Source organism: Lethenteron reissneri, chromosome 20 (genome assembly GCF_015708825.2).
Source record: "Lethenteron reissneri isolate LAM-NWPU_2019-01 chromosome 20, ASM1570882v1, whole genome shotgun sequence".
Lineage (NCBI taxonomy): Eukaryota > Metazoa > Chordata > Hyperoartia > Petromyzontiformes > Petromyzontidae > Lethenteron > Lethenteron reissneri.
In genome coordinates this window covers 13,780,906-13,801,986 of record NC_083798.1, presented here as the reverse complement: position 1 = coordinate 13,801,986, position 21,081 = coordinate 13,780,906, and the positions used below count along the sequence as shown (strand labels likewise).

General features: G+C 46.9%; 1 protein-coding gene across 2 annotated transcripts; it reads right to left on the bottom strand.

Annotated features, from left to right (window-relative positions):
- Window positions 1-323: 323 nt before the first annotated feature.
- LOC133344810 (epsilon-sarcoglycan-like) lies at window positions 324-19,963 on the bottom strand. 2 transcript variants are annotated; one of them, XM_061555020.1, is made up of 11 exons: window positions 19,728-19,962; window positions 18,126-18,263; window positions 17,476-17,618; window positions 15,045-15,117; window positions 13,270-13,474; window positions 9,817-9,979; window positions 7,820-8,085; window positions 3,936-3,962; window positions 2,184-2,405; window positions 1,540-1,614; window positions 1,153-1,423 (listed from the first exon to the last, which is right to left on the bottom strand). In XM_061555020.1, the coding sequence occupies exons 1-11, from the start codon at window positions 19,750-19,752 to the stop codon at window positions 1,318-1,320; spliced, it is 1,443 nt and encodes a 480-aa protein (XP_061411004.1). In that variant the 5' UTR covers window positions 19,753-19,962; the 3' UTR covers window positions 1,153-1,317. The 2 variants fall into 2 exon arrangements, with proteins under 2 accessions (XP_061411003.1, XP_061411004.1); XM_061555019.1 differs by having other exon boundaries at window positions 324-1,614; window positions 19,728-19,963.
- Between the last annotated feature and the right edge of the window lie 1,118 nt (window positions 19,964-21,081).

Genomic DNA, 21,081 nt, shown 5'->3' with positions numbered 1-21,081 from the left:
GAACAGCTTCATGTGAACTTACAATCTTTCACTGGCCATACTGTTTTACCACAAGCTCACGATTGCATTTAGCCAAGCAGATGAGTGAATGCCTTGCTCTGGCTCGTGTGATCTATCCAGGGATACTACCCTTAAAAAAAACGGACAGCTAATTTATTTATTGAACTGTGAACCTGCTAGATATGACCACAGAGCACAGGAAAGCGTTAAAGACGGTCAATTCACGTATCCAGTTTAATGAGAAGGGGTGGCCCAGATAAAAAAAAAAACATTATTCAAGACATGTAAATTCGGATATAAAATCATTGATATTCTATTCCGAGTGGGGTTGAATGATATGTTTTATTGTTTCTTACAGTAATTGTTTTACTTACCGACGTGAGCATTGCGTCGCCGTCACTCGGTGAAGAACCCGAGGTAAAACATTTTTTTTGCAAGCACGGTAAATCTGAAACTCGAGATTTCACTGTTCAATAATAGTAGAGTTTAAGACCCTGGCCCTTGATCATGTGTAGCAGCCCAGGAATTGAAGATATAAATTTTGAGGTGGTTACTCTTTGCTGTGACATGGGATTTAAACCTCAAACACCTATTGCTCCTCTTAGCAATTATTTCATGATTATAAAATACTGAGAAATAAACACTTCAAAAAACATACAATTATTTTGACAAATCGTTAGAATGGCATTTGGCACAATGAATGGTCCTCAATTGTGATCTCAACACAAGTTCATTGGGAGATCAGCATCGTTTTTCGATTCTGTAAAATTGTGTCACTGATCCACTTGTTTGTCAGCAAGATGTTTATTGGAAAAAGAAAATTACTCCCAAGTCCAAGAATCTACTCGATGGCATAAAAAACGTATCCTAGCCTGAGCCACATGACAGTACTACAATACATTTGGCATTCCATAGTAAGAGAACACTTGCACAAGACAAATTATGTGACACCTTACATATTAGTCTAAATATGAATGTGCAAATGTGTTTAAAAACAATCCCAGATTCTAGTTGGCACCTCACATAGCTGTAGCGATTTAAGTGTCCCTGTGTGTTTTGCCAGGTGATTAAAAAACGGTATGTTCCACATTAGAACTGTGGTAACAAATCACACTCATTTTAGAAGAAAACTTTGTTAAAATGACTTGTGTTTTGCGGCATTTCAGAAATCACCAGAAGGTTTTCTTAGTCAACCATATTAAAAGCAACACACCTGGCTGACTGTCGAGACCCTGGCTCTGGCCAAGTGTGAATTGGGGACCTCTTGCCAAGTGGCCCCAAGGTGGACCTGCAGACACTGCATGGGCAGTGCCGGTTCTAGTCACAGCAGTTGTTGAGAGACTTGGAGAAGGAGTTTTGGCCACCAGGCTGAGGAGGCAGTGGTCTCGCTCTGTCCAAGCTCGAGTGTTGAGCAACCTGAGTTCTGTGACCACACGCAAGACACGAGTTGCACGGGTTACATTGCTTCTAAGCACGTGTCTGTGTGTCAAGCATAGGAGAGATTTGTGAACAGATTTACAGCATCGTGTGCGCACGTACATAAAACTAGTCTCCTTCCACCTGGACGAGTTTGGTTGAAGGTTGTGGGTTGAGAGCACGGCGTTGTTCGGATCCCTGTAAAGGCAGCAGTTGCCAACGTCTGAAAATCATTGCCTTCAAAGGATTGATTGACGAGAAGAGCACAACTCCATACTTGAGCATTGTACTCTGGCCTTCAATGTTTCTAATCACATTGAATGAAAGAGAAATGAAACGACAACACACTGGACAATGGAGACAGCCAAGCACGGTCTTCGCAGGCTGAAGTTTATCTTCCTGCAATGAGATCATTGGTTATTGTAATCATTGGTGGTACCAGCTCACTTAAACAAAATATTTGTGTTTGGTGCATCACGTCACTACACATGCTGGACCAGCTACATAATTTAATTATATTACAACTGTGCAAAACAAGGGAATAAACTACTCACGATAAAAGCTCTTTTAAAAGTGTCATTAGACATATAAGTTTGGGATAATATTTTGCCCAACCTTGGGGCCCTAAACCTGTGGCTGAGTTTGGCCCACGAACCGTTCGCGATGAACAAATACGCCGTCACTGGTCGACGGACAAGTGACATTCTCCCAATTCGCAACACGCCGTTCGTCACGAACGAAAGTTTCAACGATGGACTCCCTCTCACCGGCCCTGGGGGTGCACGAACGCGGCACTGTAGCTGTCGTAGTCGAGGTTCTGGGGGGTGGGTACCGCACCGACGACGCCCGGGCCGCCCCGGTCCCTGTGGCGGCCGCCGCCGCCGAGCGCCGTGAGAGAGGCCATGGGGTGGGCCCCGTCACGCTGCTTGGACCTGACGTGTGGCTCCTCGCCGGCGTGACGGCTCCGGCACTGCTGCACCAGCTGCTCCCTGGAGAAGGGGGGCACGTGGGGATGTGGGGACGTGTCGGCGACAGTGGTGGATTGCCGATGTTGATCCAGGCAGCGATGTGAAATTCATGCAACGCGTCTTTTTGTTGAACGCATGAAACCTTTGTGGTCCGATGGCTGGAGTTTCATCATATCTACTGGAAGACCATTCTTTTTGTATTTTTTTATTTCTCTGATCCACAGATTGCTTACAAAACTGCGGTTTGTGTTTAGAAAGGGAAAAAACCCATTTAACTCATTGCAAGCAAAGCAACTTGTCAATTACGATATAACCCCACTCGCTGTTGGTCTATTTTCGAAAGGCTTTATTTGGTCACAAGACAGCTTTGAGAAAGCTATGCCTCAGGCTGGGTCAGCGTTTGGGGTCAGTGACCTCCAGCAATCTGCTGAGGATTTCCTGCACAGTCTCAGAATTGGAGGTGAGCACCTCCTCTGTTTTGCTAATTTGTTGACATTTAGGCAGCTCGTTCCTACTCTCCGATGCGGTTTGGGATTTTTTTTCGGATTGTAAAGTGTGTTCGGTGTGATGTCCGACGTTTCGCTCCCAGCAGTGAGCTGCTCAATTCAGTTCCTGAAGATTCTCCCAGCACGTGGAGAAAAACATCGGACGTCATACCAAACAATACGTGATGCGACCTGAAAACATGCAGGAGAGCTTATAAAAGTCCGGACTGTACTTCGAACACCACTGAGAATCTATGTTAGGCACACGAACATTTTCTATGAACCTCATTAAAACAGGCAGTTGTTTTCCAAAAAAAATACTTTGCAATGCGACTTCCCGACATACATTGTGCTATTTAGTGATACAGTGCAAAAAGTGTTTTCAATATATTTGATGTAGACATAAAAGTGTTTTATGGTCAATAAAGCAAAACATCTGGTTCGTGGCCTGCATGGAACTATTTTAGAGCTTGGATTGTACATTCAGCAGCCCTATTAAATTGTGTTGTTAAACTCCTTTAGCACATTTTTTTCTTTAATCTTCTGTGAAAATTCTCCCGTAATGGTCCCTGAAGAATCAACGCAACAAAGAAATCCCTGAACTCAAGGAAAACTAAATAAACACATTCTCCAGAGCCAGAGGGGGTGGTAGCGGGGTGTGGTAACATCACAAGGCACGCACTTGCGTGTGAAGCATTGTGCAACGATTGATCGTTAGAAAATAAACGGCACTCCCCATTTTTGAGTGCGGGATCCAGCGAGTGTGATTTATTTATGTATTCGTTATATTGAATATGGGTGGAGGCGGTGGCCCAGTGGTTAGAGCACTGCACTCTGAACCCGGCGTTCCTGAGTTAAATTCCTGGCCACAGCTAACATTAGAGGAGTGATATCTGAAGTATAATCAAAGAACCTCTCCCGTGACCTAAAAGGTGTGGAGAGACCATCCACCTATCAGTGGACTGTCAAAAAGGCTTTAAATGACTATATTTACGTTGAATTTGAAAAAACTGGACACATACAAACTGCGTGTGATTCACCAAAGAAAGAAAGGAAATCCACTTACTCAGTCGTCTGCACTTCCTGCTTTTGCCTTTGGGGTGGGGGGGGGGAAGAGTAAAGGCCCAGATGTAAGTTGGAATAACCCAGCACTTTTCAATCATCATCGACGTTTACCAACAGCCAGACGACAGCCACTGAGAGCCTAAGCCCCCGCTCTCCACAGGAGACCATTACAATGGAGACACGTTTAGGAAAGGTTTCTCGTGGGGGGAGAAACAGTGAGAGGAAAACGAAGTGGTGTGTTAGTCGTGCAGAGGCACGATCAACACAAAACACAACGCGTTTGTCAACAACGCGTTTGTCAACAACGCTGCGCTGAAAAGGAAATGTTATTTAAAAGATGATGTTTTGGGCAATTTCCCGTCTTCTGCCCTCGGCTCTGACGAATGGCCGTTGCCCAAAACGTTGCCAATTGTTCGTGTTCTCTTCATGGCAGTGGTCATTGACGACCGTGTTCAGCATCGGTGCAAATAGACGTCACGTATTACAGACCACAAAAAATGATGCATGTTAGCAGCGATTAAGATAAAATGTTGTACGAGTTGGTGCACACCTAACTCCAATAAAGTTGTTTAAATGCCTTTTGTTTTTTTCTTTGTGGGAATTCTCCGTATGGGTCCTCAGGGGTGAACGCAACGCATTCCTCAACGCGAGAAAAAGGTAAAACAAATACCTACATTTTTGTCACGTGTTTGCAGATTTAGTGCAAACATTCCTCCAACAATTTTTTTTTCATATATGCGGTCCTGTACAGCTCCAAATAATCTCATTAGACAGAATTGTATTTTTACACACGCTCGACTGAATAGTGTCAGCGAACAGCACAATTATCATCACATAAACACCTGATGGAAATTAAACCTATCTCATTTTAAATCAGTGCCTGCAGGAAGGAATACGCGACGCTAATTTTAAAGGGTAAAATTATATGTAATCAGAACTCCGTTCCGTGTCTCTACGTGTAAATACAAATATTCTTGAGTCCATCAGCTAATTGGACTTCCAGACCAATATTATCGAACAGCATTCGGCAGGAAAATGTTGGACCAGTTTCAACATTGTGGCTCTCATCAGCAGTCAGGCTTGTTAAACAAATGCTACTAGGATCCTCATTAGCCATTGCGAATCCACTGCTGGATGAAGGTTTCCCAAAGCCACCACCACCTCTCATTATTCTGTGATGTAACAATGCACACACGATCTGCAGCTGGATTAATTACCAGATGATATTGGCAAAATTCTCTCCATCTAAATGATGTGGCCTCGACCAACAATGTATGAAGGACTGGCTCGCAACACAAGCGGGGGGTGGGAGAGCTTGAACAGTGATACTTTTTGGGGGTCATTTTCTAGATTACTAGCTTTACTACCCGGCTTCGCCCGGGTCTTGGATCCACGACGCTAGGCCGCCTTTGTCTCCCCAGTGGCGATGTTCATACGCCACAGCAGTGACTCGTTTTGAGGCTGAGTCCCTCCCTCACCGCTCTCCCTCCCTCACCGCTCTCCCTCCCTCACCGCTCCCCCTCCCTCACCGCTCCCCCTCCCTCACCGCTCTCCCTCCCTCACTGCTCTCCCTCCCTCACCGCTCTCCCTCCCTCACCGCTCTCCCTCCCTCACCGCTCTCCCCCCCTCACCGCTCTCCCCCCCTCACCGCTCTCCCCCCCTCACCGCTCTCCCCCCCTCACCGCTCTCCCTCCCTCACCGCTCTCCCCTCCCTCACCGCTCTCCCTCCCTCACCGCTCTCCCTCCCTCACCGCTCCCTCCCTCACCGCTCTCCCTCCCTCACCGCTCTCCCTCCCTCACCGCTCTCCCCCCTCACCGCTCTCCCCCCTCACCGCTCTCCCCCCTCACCGCTCTCCCCCTCACCGCTCTCCCTCACCGCTCCCCTCCCTCCCTCACCGCTCTCCCCCCCCCTCCCTCCCTCACCGCTCTCCCTCCCTCACCGCTCTCCCCCCTCACCGCTCTCCCCCCTCACCGCTCTCCTCCCCCTCACCGCTCTCCCCCCTCACCGCTCTCCCTCCCTCACCGCTCTCCCTCCCTCACCGCTCTCCCTCCCCTCGCTCTCCCTCCTCACCGCTCTCCCTCCCTCACCGCTTCCCTCCCTCACCGCTCTCCCTCCCCACCGCTCTCCCCCCTCACCGCTCTCCTCCCCCCTCCCCTCACCGCTCTCCCTCCCTCACCGCTCTCCCTCCCTCACCGCTCTCCCTCCCTCACCGCTCTCCCTCCCTCACCGCTCTCCCTCCCTCACCGCTCTCCCTCCCTCAGCGCTCTCCCTCCCTCACCGCTCTCCCTCCCTCACCGCACATTAATAAATAAGGCGATGTAAAGCCAATAACGTTGTTTATGATAAATGGTCGCGAAAGGCCACGTGTTACAAATTGACAAACTTTACTTAATAAGCAGGCTATAGTGTACATGATAGACTGCCAGTACACCCACCGAGCTGAATAAGCAGGCTACAGTCTACATTATAGACTGCCAGTACGCTCAGCCAGCTTAATGACTATTTGTAGAATGAACATTGAAAGAATCCATTCTTGACGCGTGGGGTTGAAACATAATTATACAGTTGTTTTTTCATGAGAAATGGTAATTGTTGTGGTTTTACGCTTGAACACACCGGTGGGCTAAAGCAGTCAAGTCTTAGTCTTTTATGAACGTGACAAATTTTTGCAGATTGGGCGTGTCGGGTGGTGGAGAAGGGTTACAACACATGAATAAATAAGGCGATCAAAACCCAATAACGTTGTTTATGAAAAATGTTTTCGAAAGCGTACGTGTTACAAATGGACTAACTTTACTTAATAACCAGGCTACAGTCTACATGATCGACTGGCAGTACACCCACGCAGCTGAATAAGCAGGCTACAGTGTACATTATAGACGGCCAGTACGCTCAAGCAGCTTCATGACTATTTGTACAAAGAACATTGAAAGAATCGATTATAATAACCAGGCTACAGTCTACATTATAGACTGCCAGTACACCCACTCAGCTTCATAAGCAGGCTAGAGTCTACATGATAGAGTGGCAGTACGCTCACCGAGCTTAATAAGCAGGCTAAAGTGAACATTATAGACTGGCAGTACAGTCACCCAATGTAATAAGCAGGCTACAGTGTACATTATAGACTGGCAGTACACTCACCCAGCTTAATGACTATTTGTACAGTCAACATTTAAAGAATCGATTGTTGGCGCGTTGGGTTTAAAAGTAATATTAATTGCACACATTGTGGTGGGGGTGTAGTGAAGAGTACGTGAAACTTTGATGAATTTACCTCAGAGTCGCGTGGTGGGTGTCGAGGCCTAGTAGCGTGCAGAGCCTCCGGCCTCGCCAAAATTGCCCACCCGGCAGAGGCAGGGTACGGGTGGCGTTCCCCCCACCCCCCCCGTGCTGAAATAATACTGTGTAATCGCTATTATTTAATTATCTGCGGAGCCTATAATAGTCATTGAACACATTGTGGTGGGAGGGGAGTGAAGAGGAGGTGAAACTGTGATGAATTAATGTCAGAGTCGCGTGTTAATGCGTGCGCCTATTTTTAACGTGAATAAAAAATGGCGTCCAGCCGTTGGCGAAGGCATCGCTACCCGTTGGCAGGGGCAACCGCCGTCCAATGAAAGCGGCGAAGGCGTGGCTACCCGTTGCCAGGGGCAACCGCCGTCCAATGAAACTGCAGCCCGCGGCGAAGGCGTCGCTAGCCGTTGCCAGGGGCAACCGCCGTCCAATGAAAGCGGCGAAGGCGTCGCTAGCCGTTGCCAGGGGCAACCGGCGTCCAATGAAAGTGCGTATGGTCCGGCGACACACACACACACACAGACAGACAGACAGATTCGCGATTTTATATATATAGATTCCGCTCACGAAGAGACACCCTGACTCACAGTCCTTGGCGGCGACAGCACATGAGGTAGCTGAGAGCCACAGCGAGAAGGCTGGCAACCACAGCCGGCACGGCGGTCGTGAGCACAAACTCGGAGTGCAGGTCCCGGCGCTCAAGGGAGAGGCCCGGTGGTGCAAACTCCACGTCCACAGCGGGCTGAGCTGGGGCGTCCCCGTCTCCCGTCGGTGCCTGGGGGCCCCGGCTCGTGCTGCTCACCCAGGCCTGGTTGTCCTTGGCCACGCTGGTCTGGTCCAGTGAGTGGTCCATCTGTGTGGGCGTGTGCGGGGGTTGAGGGGTCGCTTGCAATTGTTTTGGAATGAAGTACGTTGGATGGAGTCGCCCGGACACGGCTCTCTCCATCTTTCATGAGGAAGGTTGTTTAGAGTGTGATTCTTCTTGAAACATTAATCAGCATGGATACATTTCATTTCAAATTGGTGGGGTGGGGGGGTATCGTGCCACCACCGGTGAGTCTGGTTCAGACACTTTACTTGTTCCTTCCCTCCTGTCCACCCACCATCAGCTCTATAATATCGGTCGCCTTCATTACTGATGCCAACTGTTGATGACAAGATGATGAACAAATACAGCCAGTTCTTCAATTGAGTTCACATGCTGTACATTTTAAGTGACCGAACCGGGAATGCACACGATCTCCTAAGATCTCTGAAGTGAAGCAGAGTTTAACCTGGATATCGTGTTTGGATGGGTGGCCACCATTCATAAAACAGGTGTTGTAGGCTACTTCAGGAATACGTTGTCAGCAGACGGCAGTGCAGCAAAATACATTGTTCTACTTTACTATATTCCAAAATGTATGCTCTCCACCTTCACAAATCCGACGATGCTGCTGATGGCACTGATGATGATGAATTCTCTAGTAGTTCAGGAAGAGTGCTTATGATTTAAAGCTGCACATGTAAATCACAAGCACTCTTATGGCACTACCACATCATTCATCAGCATCATCATCAGCATCAGCTATATCACCATTACTTCAGTATTTTTTAAGCGTGACAGAGACAATCTGTGCTGCGTAGCTGCACGAGATATGCTGCATGTCTCTGCTAAGCTGCGTTGTCATCTCTGCGGTGGACCTTTCAGGAAACCACACGACGTGAACCCTCTCCTGAAGCCCTCTTATAGTGACTGGCAAGCCTCGACGTTGGAATTTCGCTTCTGAACATATTGCTGCTACCAAGCGCAAGAATAAAACAGAGCAGTGGTTCTCAAAGTGCGGCCCCCGGACCCCGAGTGGTCTGCGACGATCCTCCAGCTGATCCGCGGGCTGTGATGCAAATGCAGGTTTGATCCGAAAATAATGACAGTAACCTTTTGCTTCTGACATTCATTAACATGATATTTATTTTAAAAGAAGTTAGGTAAACTAACTTGATTAAACTACCCTAACATGATAATTGGGTTTTTACCCTTTTATCTGGCAACAAAACTGACACCTTTTTTACGAGGAGTCATGTTTGCATAGACCACAATACCTGCAGTTATAATGCAAACAAAAAACACAACTCTGATAATGTATGCCCTGTCCTTGAAGTTGATTGTTCCACACCCGAGACAGCTTTCCTTAGAGCCTAGTCTCACATGGTGTTGGACCAGATGACGCCAAAAGGCGCACAACTCAAAGAAAATACACCATCAGAGTATGGAAGCTCGGGGTAAGCATTTACACCATTGGAACCTCATTTGCCAGTAACAAATATGATAATTGGTTTTTTACCCTTTTATCTGGCAACAAACCCCCTAAAAAAGTATAGCTGCTTTTAAAAAAAATATGTTTTTATATTCCGTTAAAATTAATAATTTAGTATTAGTGGTAAATATTTTTTGTCACTATCTGGGTGGTCCGCGGAAAATTGTTTGAATCGGCTGATTGGGGTCCGCGGGCCAAAAACACGTTTGAGAAAAAACCACCGATATAGAATCCGTGCGGTGTTGCCAAGTCGCCCAGCGCGGAGAACGCTCGCTGCTCACGCTCACCAGTATGAACTTGCACCAGTCGACGCGGAACTGCGAGCCGAACTTGCGGTCAAAGCTCACGGTCAGCTGGCTCTCCTGGCTGCACCGCAGGCGGTTCTCGGGGGTCAGGGGCTCGGCCAGGTGCGTGGAGTAGCGCGTGTCCGAACCCACGAGCACGTACACCCTGGCACAGAAGGGGGCCGTCGCGACGCACGAATGAAAAGCATTCAAAATCGCTGCGTTAGGTATTCGCGGATGTGCCCTACAGCCGGGCGGTGGTGGCTATGCACCCGACCTGTAATCCAGCCCAGTGGCCGCTCCTGCAAAATCTCTCAGGGGGGGCAAATGTCTGGATGATTGATAAGGATAAGGTCCACCCATGCAATGGATAAATTAACAGCTTAAGCATGTAAAGGCAACTTCACTTCTTTAATATTAATGAAAAATAAAGTGACTCTTACAATACATCTTGTTTGTTTCTATACTCACTATTAATACAATCCACTCAAGTTTCTTTTATTAAAGATTCCACTAGGTGGCGACAAATTATATTGTTGGATGAAACGTGCTTACGTATGATGACGTAAGCACGTTAGTGCGAGCCCTCCCGGAAGCCATAGAGAATGCATTGCAGCGCCCCCCGTTCGAAAAAAAACATCTTTGAATGTAAGTCTATGGGGCCACTCGGGGCGATTCTCAGCCGGAGTGAAATCACCCAAAAAGAGGCGGTACTCCACAGAACGTGACATGACGCTGATTGGACTATATCCAGAGGCACAGTGACGGCTAGCGTGACTCTGTGGTTGAATGACATTGGTGGTGCGTCGCCCAATCGCCCTAATGAAGAAACCGCCCCTGATCCAGCCCTGTGGAGAGGTGAGCGTTTAGGGGGATCACCGAGTTGTGAGTGTCGAGGAGGAGCCAGCCATACCCTGGCTTAACAGGAGAATGCAGGGCAGCAAATTTGAACTCCACCTGTTCCGTCTGAATGGTGTTTCCCCCTCGCACGCGTGGGTTTTATTCAGGTGCACCGGTTTCCTTCCACGTGTAAACACTCGTTAATTTGGCGTCAACGCCTTAATATGTAGAGGGCCGCAGAGCGTGGGCAATTGTTGGCGCCGGCTCACAGCATGGCTGCCTTCCTGCATGTTTGTCTGTGGTTCCTCACGCCTCTACGAGAGTGAGCGAAAACTGTCAGCGAATACTGTGCATTACAACTTGAAATTATTGTATTTATTATTATGTATTAGCCCTCCATCTACCATGCGGACCTTCAATAGAAAGCTGCACACATGTACACCCCTTTGTCACTCCACTGCTGGGTTTAGGGGCGTTCTGCGGGATAGTGACCATACTCCGCCCTGCCGTGCAGCACGGGTTGGTGAAGGCGGGGAACATAAGCGTGAGAAAAATAGAAGCACAAAGCAAAAATTGAGTTTGCTGCATCCTCCACTGCTGCCCACCACGTGTCGCCCTGCAGCCTCGAACCGCATTTTATTTGCATGGTGGTTGCCCACTCGAGCACCATCCAGGCCTAACCCTGCTTTGGTGAAATTCCACATGTATTCGCTGTAGCAGAATCCCAAAAATGTGGTGTTCAGCTACCTCAAACATTGGTCATTGTTTGCATATATATGTATGTTGAACTTCTTTCGCACCGTACGTAGCCAACTGTGCTAATCAGAGGCGCGTTAAACAGCATAAACGAATACTGTTACTTTCATGCACACACTCTCGTGTGCGATCCTGCTTATCTCTGTATTTCTGGCATGAGTATTATTATGGGAAACCAACGTTGAAACCCATTATTGTTGATGTTGACATTTGCGGGTTGTGAACAGCAAATGCCATTTGTTATCTTTGCATCGTGCTTTATTCTGCCAATTTAGGTCCACAGCTCACGCACTCTCATTCTTGTTATGTCTGTCAGGTCCTGCCCTCTTGGGTAACACGCTTACTTTGCTTGTTTTCGACTGTGATTTGGCAGAGACACGAATGCACTTGGACGACTGTCCAAGGACTGCTTGCTGAATGCTATTAAATTAGTTTTTTTTTAAAAGTTACACCATAAAACACTTTGCAAACAGTAGGTCACATTTTGTGTAATTATTTGGGAACGAGTATTTTTTTCTTCTCAATAACTCACTCTGCGGTGCTTCAAATTTTTTTTATACAATCCTCAAAAATAGCTCTTAATTGCATTATTAAACTCTCTCATTACCATCATCATCAGTCCAGATCAGTCCACTACTTGACAAAGACCACCCCAAGCCGTCACCATCTCCCATGCTCCTACGATGCAACAATCCATCTAGCACCTGCACACACGCTGATTTCATCTCTCCACCTCTGCGTTGGGCATTCTATCGTGCGCATGTTCTCTGCTTTGGCTCCGTCGTTAGCTTCATCCATCGGCCAATTCATGCCTTCTAGTGATGTGTCCTGCCAAAACCTACTTACAGAAAGATAAGAGCTCTCTAACCTTCCGTACATTCTCTAATCATTGTGTTCCTCTGTCTCTCCGCATAATTCCAAGAGTGCACCTCGCCATGCTTATTCGTGCACTTTTCAGCGTTTGTCCCATTTTTTTTGCCAATTTCCACATTTACCACAACGTGACAATGACTGGTAGCCTTTATAACTACTCGGGAGAGTCAATGAGGCACTGTGTTTCAGGACATCGTTCTTATGCATGTACCCAGTGCAAGCAATCCTGTGCTGTATTTATATTTCCCACAGCTTCAAGGGCGGCATCTCCTCGATGCGGGTGATCTGGGGAAGGGGATGCGGGTGGGGAGGGGTCGTGTGGGGGCGGGTTGAGGAGGTCGAGGAGGGGGGAGTGAGCGGGCAGCCGGGGCGGCGCTCGACGCAAGCGAACCGAGGAGGGTTTCGACGCAGTTCAAGAGGCCCCGAATCAATGACAAAAAAACAGGGGTGGCATCAAATATCAGCCGAAATTCGAATATAAGCTAATTCATAATAATGATGACGACAGAAATGGCAATTCGATGTTCTCGTCTCTATCTTGCCTGCATCTATATTCTATCGGATCACAACACGTCCATGTATGTCTACATTTCACCATAGGCGAAGTTTGAATTATATATTTGGGGGGGGGCAGGAGTTCGCTTTGTCCGTCACATTAGGAATCGTGGGTGCATATAATTAATTCATTTGTAATCTGTAAAAATAAATTGAGGTGTCCACCTGTGCCTCCCCCCCAGACTCCATCTCATGCATTTCGCTTGTGTCTTTACCAGAGGTGGGACAAAGTCATTGTTATGCAAGTCCAAGTCGAGTCTGAAGTCATCAAATTCATGACTCGAGTCTGACTCGAGTCCAAGTCACATGACTCGAGTCCACACCTCTGGTCTTTACACCTAAGAGTGAGGCGCAGGGGAGAGCGTAGGGGAGGGGAGATGGGTAGGTGAAGGTGTAGGAGAGAGGGTAGGTGGGAGGGGAGGTGGGGCCCACCCTTCCTTCTGGCCGCTCAGAGGCAGGGGAACGCGGCCACCCCTGTCCAACGCCGAGCTGACATTGAGGGCGTGCAGACGCAGGTTGTGTCCCGGCTGCCAGATGGCCTTAACCGCGCCTAGGAAGTCACCAAGCACGTTGCTCGGAAGCAACTCCTCCACGTTCATGTTGCGGATGAAGAACTCCGCTTGGAAGGGGAGACTGACTGCACGCGCAAGGCAACATAACCGCTTGTATCCGTGCAAAGTTTTGTACACTTTTCATCAACACTATCATCATCAGCCATGATTTACATACTGCTAGATGAAGGTTTCCCCAAGCCTTGGCCATCTCTCACCGTCCTGCGATGCAACAATCCCATCTGCCGCATGCACATTAGCTGATAGTATGTGGGGGATCTCCTCTAGGGCTTATTTATTCCTCACTCTGTCGTTACTCTCAACCACCGGCCATTACCTCTTCAAGCCAGTACGTGTTCTGCACAAGCCCATTACATTTTTATCAACAGTCAGTATGATTTTTCTAACGTGTGTGTGTGTGTGTTCTCTGATACATGTGAATCAGAAAGAGGGACACGGATTAATCAGTATATTTCAACTGGGACAATTAGTCGATTTGGATTAATCAACGAATTATTATCGACTACATTTTTGTTGTTGATTACTAATGCCTCTTTCATTATATTGGTGGATGCCCCGAACAGCTTTCCCCAGCGTGAAGCAGCTGATGATGCCAATGACACCATCAAGCTGTGACTTTTACCTACCATCCAGCGGCACACAGGACAGCAGATGTGAGATGTATTTTTTCCAAAAGCTTATTTCCGATTAGTCGAGTATTCAAAACGATATTTGCTAAAGTAATCGATTACTTAAATAATCATATAGCCCAGCCGAAAAAACACAAACATTAGACTTGTCCTGGTCTAATTTGAGTTTCTCTGGCACAAACAACTCCCTGTAGTCCTCGTGAGTGATGTGAGTATCCTCTGGTGAGTAGAAACATTAATCATAACATCTGAGTCCATCTGCTGTTTTGTAATTCCCCACACGCATATTTACCAATAAAACTGCTTCGTTTTAATTCACTGGGCGCAAGCGTCAATGTTCCCTGAAAACCATCACAATGTGTGCTATTGTTTCAGAAAATAAAATTGCTTCTTTCTGATTTTTCACACCAGCACTGAGCGTCAGTGGGAATTACATTCTGGATAGGGCAGGGAAAGGGGCAGGTTTAATTTTGAGGAAGGCACAACCTCTCGCTGAAGAAAGGTAAACACCGCGCCCGGCCTTTGTAATGGGAGGCAGTGAAGCTTCTCTCTCTCTCTGACCTGCTGCAAACATCGCTCCTGCTGAACATGTGGGTTCCTGTTAACGGTGCATGCACACGATGTCCTGTGTGCTCTGCTGCACACGTAGCCTGCATGTGCAGGGTTATTATTTAGAATCATGTTTGTTTACCCAGGAAAGCCTGCCAGGTTTTTGCAGTAGCGGGCGATAATTGCAATGCATATTCCACTTAAGAAACTTGCAGGTGATTTTTAATTCGGAAAATGTGGACCGTTACGCCGGCACGCAATGGCCTATTCTTGTGACGGACGTCAATGATCTATAATGTCCACTGTGAAGCAGAATGCGTGCGATTATTGCGGTTAAGTCAGCTGCAGTACTCGGCCACGTCATCACCCCTTAAGAGCGTGGGGCATGAGAAGGCTGACATCACCCCCCCTCCCCCTCTCCTTAAGATGTGAAGAGATCGTAAGCGTGGAGCCTCACTATTTGACGGCAGGATGTTGAAGACCACTGTGTGCTGGATGGTGTCGTACGTCCATCGGTTGTAAGCAATCACCTGCAACGACAGGACACGTTCTGCAAATACACATTGACTTCCAGCTAACACTCAATATGTACATATACAACCCTCTTGGTAATCCCTTGCTGGATGAGAGCCTCTCCACGCTGTGCAGGTCATAGGGGTCATTTGACCATATGTCATCATGCTGGTGCGTGCTGGATGGTGAACACGGGTGAGCATAGACGTGGGAGCATAGGATCACACTACAACAACGGAGGTTGCTGCACTGGCTCTGTTGACCACCATGTCGCCTCTCAAGCCTCATGACAACTTGTTTGTGGATGGTGGTCATCCATCCATGACAACCCCATAATCAAATATCATAAATTCCCATCCCTCAATATACCTCCAAATATGTATGCACTCATTTACCAGCATTACATTAATATTTATAATATTAAAATAATGAAGGTGGTGATAAGAGTCTTAGGCTCTGTTGTAACCCATTTAAAGACTCTTAAAGTGCATTAGGAATAAATGAAAAACGACTTACGGTTAACAGTGCTGCTTATTTTAGAATGATCATGTTATGTAAGTACAAGCTGATATCACATAAAAAATGAAAACATGCATTCAATATTGACCTTGCAAATCCACGAATCCGTTACGTATAAAAGCAAATCAAGTAATCAAAATAAAGGTTTTTGGGTTTAATCGCGTGAGTATAAATGTGTCGAAACCCTCCACCACCCGACACGGCCAATCAGTAATGGATTTGTCACGTGAACAAAACGACAAATAGTTATTACTTCAGCCCACCGGCGGGTTGAAGAGTGAATCCACAACATTTACAATTTGAGTACGACGTTTCGCTGGTTATTACATCCAGCATCATCGGGCGATTTGCCAGTATTCTGGTGGTGGAGGGTTTCGACGCATTTATACTGACGCGATCTAACCCAAAAACCTTTATTATTAATAATATTTGGTCGCGAAAGCCTACGTGTTAAATAAAGTCATCAAAGTTGGGCTCATAAATATGTCAATATTATAGGGCAACTGATTACGTCACATAGCAATTTCGAGTAACTACGCAACAGAGTTATTTCCCCCCATGATATTTCAAGACTGCCTTCACGCGCTAATAAATGATTGCACAGTTACAGACTTTGAATGGGTGTACGGTTATGAAGGCAATAAGAAGTGACAGTCTCTCGGTAGACGTGGGAATGGATCGACTTGTGGGTGGTTGGTTTCGCCCCACGCACAACAGCGGAGTGTGGACGCGGTCCAAATGTTTTCTGAACGCAGGTCGCTGATGCCCTGACCTGACTACTAAGCAGGGACGGGGGGAAGGGGGAGGGGGGCGTATTTCCTCCAACCCCCACCCCCACGTCTCTTTCCTTCCCAACAGTGGCGGCCACACAGCATTATCGCCATGGTGAATCAAATGCTTTTTTGAAGATTACTCAAGGGACAACATTGGACCGCCATTGTTTTGAAAAGAGGAAACTGAGTGGAATGAATGAGATATGCTGTGGCAGCAATTCGATTATACATTTTTTTTTATTTGTAATTAAAATCTCAGTGGTGTGCGCCGTGTGTTTGAATTTGAATGCGGGAGTGATTAAGCGGTAGCTGTCATACGTGGCGCATGCGAATTTGTGTGCGCGTGCCCACGCATAGGCATATGTTCGCTTTCTAAATGACGGCGAGCACCCGACTTCCAGGAGAAAACACAAATGTGACCGTAGCCGTTCGTGCGGTGCCGCGGTTGTGACTAGCATAGTAATAGACTCTGATAAACCCCAACAGGGGACGTTGGTGCCAAGCCACGCAACAAGGGAGCGTGCTCGAGTAAAAGCTGTTGCCGAGTGAATGTATTTCAATAAGGGGTGCAGAAGAAGCGGTGCCAGGGGCACTGGATGAGTGACTGGAGGATGGCATTGTGTTCGTGGCGTGGGGAGGGACAGTCCATCTTGGTTATGCTTGGTTTTAATGAGAGTTCTTCTAAATGGTGGAGATGAGACAAACAAGGGGTTGATAGTTGTCAAGTTGGTTTGAATAAGGCGCTGGTTTGCGCATACAAAAATGTACAACTTAACAGTATTTTATTGCAATTAATATTACACGATATGTACCACATAAGGGTATAGTAGTAGATATAATATACATCGTATACCACATAATGGTATTCTAATACATTTAATATACATTACGCAACATATTGTAGTGCATTTATTGTATGGTACACCATACATTTTGGCATTATATTGCATAAAATGTATATTATATATTTTCTCCTTTGCCGGTATGTCAGATAGTCTATTTTTTCCCCTACCGGTATCCATTGCCCATGCACGCCGGCTTATTTAACCGCTGGTAGACAAGGATGGTGAATTGCACTGGCACCTCGATGACTGTCTTGCCAACATGCTGAATGGTTGGCGTCCCGTACAGCATGCCGTCCTCGTGCGGGGAGCGCTGCAGGTAGCGCAACCACCCAGGCCGATCGGGGAATCCCTGGAGGTTGGTGTGGAAGGTGATCGGGTCATCTACGATCGACAAAGCCAGAGAGGGCAAGAAACCTTTACTCCATTGATTATACCGATTTAGATTACCACGGTGTGGAGCGACACGTTTAATTAAACGAAATAGGAAGCTTTATTTGGCTGTTGTGTTTCATCTAAAGCACCCCATCACAAGTGGAGTTTAGGCCCTGTAGAAAACACCCCGTTTTGATATAAAATGGTTGTGCTGAATGAATGCAGTGTTTCACACGCAGCATTACATTTCATGACAGGGGCCAGGACCTGTCATCTGGAGGTCAATAAATTACCCTTAGTGTTTGACCATTGATTATAAAAGGACAGATCTTGCTAGAGCTGGTATTCTGAAATGAAATCATCCACTGTAATGGCTATTGCATTGGTAACAAATCAAGGGCTATACGGGGAGACTGATCATAGTACTGGGGCTCAGGGGTACAGATAAATGAAGGGGAAGGAGGCGCTATGTGAATCGATGTGTGAAATTTCCGAGCTGCTAGCAGCGTTGAGTACCTCGGTGTTCTTGCGGCGATGGGAAGAAACGCTTGTAGTAGGTGCGGTCCAGCACATGCACGAACGTGACCCCGGGGGAAAGGTAAAAGTCCTGATCGCTGGCCGTGAAGCTCAGCCAGCAGAGAGTAAGCAGCAGCACTGCACACCATGCACGTCACCCACCATGCAGATCATGCACTTTATATGTCACTCACCATTCACTTTACTCACCATAGACCAGTGGCATAGCTAATGAGTGTGGGGGCGGTGCAATTGCAGTGGACACCACGGGTTAGTGGGGCCAGGCACCGAGGTGTCAGGAGAAAAATTGGACAGGGTCTACCATTTCATTCCTTGCACCAGGGCCAATATCAACCATGCTACGCCACTGCCATAAAGGTCACCCACCAAACACATCGGTGACATCACCCACCACAATGTAGCTAAATTTGCCTCGTGTAATTGTTTAGGTCCAAGATCAGGGTCAGGGCAATGGCGAGGGGTGGCTGAAACTTATTTGCCATGTGTAGAAGTACGGTACTGTAATAATAATACATTTACCATAAAAACATAAAAAAACAATTGGCAAATAACGATAACACGGTGAATAATGCTCACGAGGGCTGTTGTCATATGCAGTGTAGAGCTTAAATATCACGATGTTTGATAAATGATAATTTGGGCAATATTCTTTGGGTCTTTCGGTAAAGTCACGTAGATAGGTTCAAAGAAAATAACAAAAAATAACAAAAAACTACGACATTTCGATCGCAACGCAAGCTGTCATCATCATCCTCCTGTTTTTTGTTATTTTCTTTGAACCTATCTACACGACTTTACCAAAAGACCCAAAGAATATGAATTCCTGCAGTCACGAAAGCTTTAAGTAAATTTGGGCAATATTTTACACTGTGATTAAATGCCTCCGTATTTGTGTAAGCATCACAGTATTAACACATCTAAACACCTTTGTTCTCAACATTGCCTTCAAGATAAAAAGTGTATAATAGGTGACGTTTTGGGCAATGGCCCTTCTTCACAGCACGTGGGCTAGAGAGGTAGAGGGAGGCCAACGAGATAGATAGAGTCAATGCAAGTTTGGTACATGCAGGGTACGAACCAATATGCGTGCACGTCAGCGTTTTTAGCATTGCAGGGCAATAAAAATGTAAATGTGTTGAATCTACACGACTCAGCATGTGACACTTTCTAGAGCTACTGGGCACGTTTCTTTCCACGCTCCTATTAAAGCCCACGCAAGCCAGTCGTCAATTGCGTGCAATTTCAACTGATTCGCACAGAGTGCTGAATTTGCCTACATTACTGTGTGAATTAATAACACAAACGCTGTACAGCATAGGCACAATAGGCGCACTAATGTAAAATGCGCGTAATGCACATTTTGTGATTAATTAAAACCATCGTAACTAAACGTGAACTAATTTTCGCTGACGGTAATACTCCCCGGGCAAACAGCGTACACCACTAACATGGGTATATTCTAAACAGCAAATACAAACACACATTCGTTCAGTGGGGGGGGGATGGGGGGGTTGCCCTTTTCAGCACCCACAACCAGAATGGACAGCGCCCCGGACATAGGGACGCGTGGCTCGCCCTCACCTGCGCGCGCGCACCGCGGCCCCATACTCCTCGCGTCTCTCTCTCTCTCACAGCAGCAACAGCAGCAGCAGCCGGCTCTGATCCTCCTCCTCCATCTCCCGTGTCAGCCGGACGGGATGGCAGGCTGCACACGATTCAGCCGAGAGAGAGAGAGCGAGGGAGAGATATTCTCCAGACACGCAGGACACACACGCACAATGGCTCCGCGCGCATGCGCCCCGCTCTGCCCATTGTGCTGGGTGACAGCGTGCATGGCTGATGAATAGAGTGAAGACCAGGATGAGGTGGGGTTTTTTTTTATTGGGGAGCGGAGGACGTGCGCTTATTTTTACACTTTTGTTTTATTAATATAAAGCACACACTATACGTGGCAGCGAGAACGAGATGTCACCTATCAGTGGCATAGGCGCTCCCTGGTGCAAGGAATAGAATGTGGACCTTGTAAAATCCCACCCCCCATCTTCGTAGCCAGCTGCCAGTGACTGGGAATATCCACACGTGGGCCCTAGCGCAGTTGCACCGCCTGCACCACTCGAGAATAGCTACGCTACTGTTACGTAACACGAGTTTGCATCATAATCAGTAAATACTATGATACATGTAAGTCGTACAGAAATAGTTTTCTCTCAAGGAACAGAATGTTATTATTGAAGGTCAGGAGACATACATTATTTTCACGCGGTTGTTACGTTTCCACGACCATTGTAAATCAGACACGAGCCGTGCCAGACCGTTCCTGGAATATTTAGTTTACATTTTCGCAATCCAGATGTAGGGCTATACAGTACACGCGTGTGTTATTAGCACAATAGTAGTTGTTCTGTCTGTACTAAACAAAAGAAATCTCAATTATACATGCGATAAAAAAAGGTTTACAATAAGCACAATTACCTTCCATGCAGACGTTACAAAGCGTACTGTACTTAAAATATTAATGTGAAATTGCATCCAGCTCTTTGTCAATCCACTACTGGATGCGAGCCCTCGTCGCTTGTGACGTGGGGGGTAATTTGACCATACTTCACCACGCTGGTCAGTTCGGGTGGAAGGCGGGGAGCACTGCCGTGGGGGAACCACATGTAAAGTGCAATGGTTTTAGATGTAGAGTACTGCCCTGTGCGTCCCCACAACGTATCCCACGTTAACATTAACCTAATCAAACAATTTGACGACTTTCTGTACATTTCTTAAGGATTGTTTTTATATTGCAGGATGGAGATGTCCTTTTCACGACTCATATTTTCAATGCGTTCTTCGCTTTCAAGGTACAAACGGTAAACAGTGTTAAACGTGTTCATGATTATACGCCTTTCTGTCGGCGTGCGAATATTCTCGTGTTGCAGCGGGAACAAAA

Coding starts and splice junctions, on each gene's coding strand:
- LOC133344810 (XM_061555019.1), bottom strand. CDS start 19,752: ATGGGGCCGCGGTGCGCGCGCGCAG. Junction 9,980..13,269: donor CTGAGCGGCCAGAAGGAAGG/GTGGGCCCCACC, acceptor CTTCTGTGCCAG/GGTGTACGTGCTCGTGGGTT. Junction 8,086..9,816: donor ACTGGTGCAAGTTCATACTG/GTGAGCGTGAGC, acceptor ACGCCCACACAG/ATGGACCACTCACTGGACCA.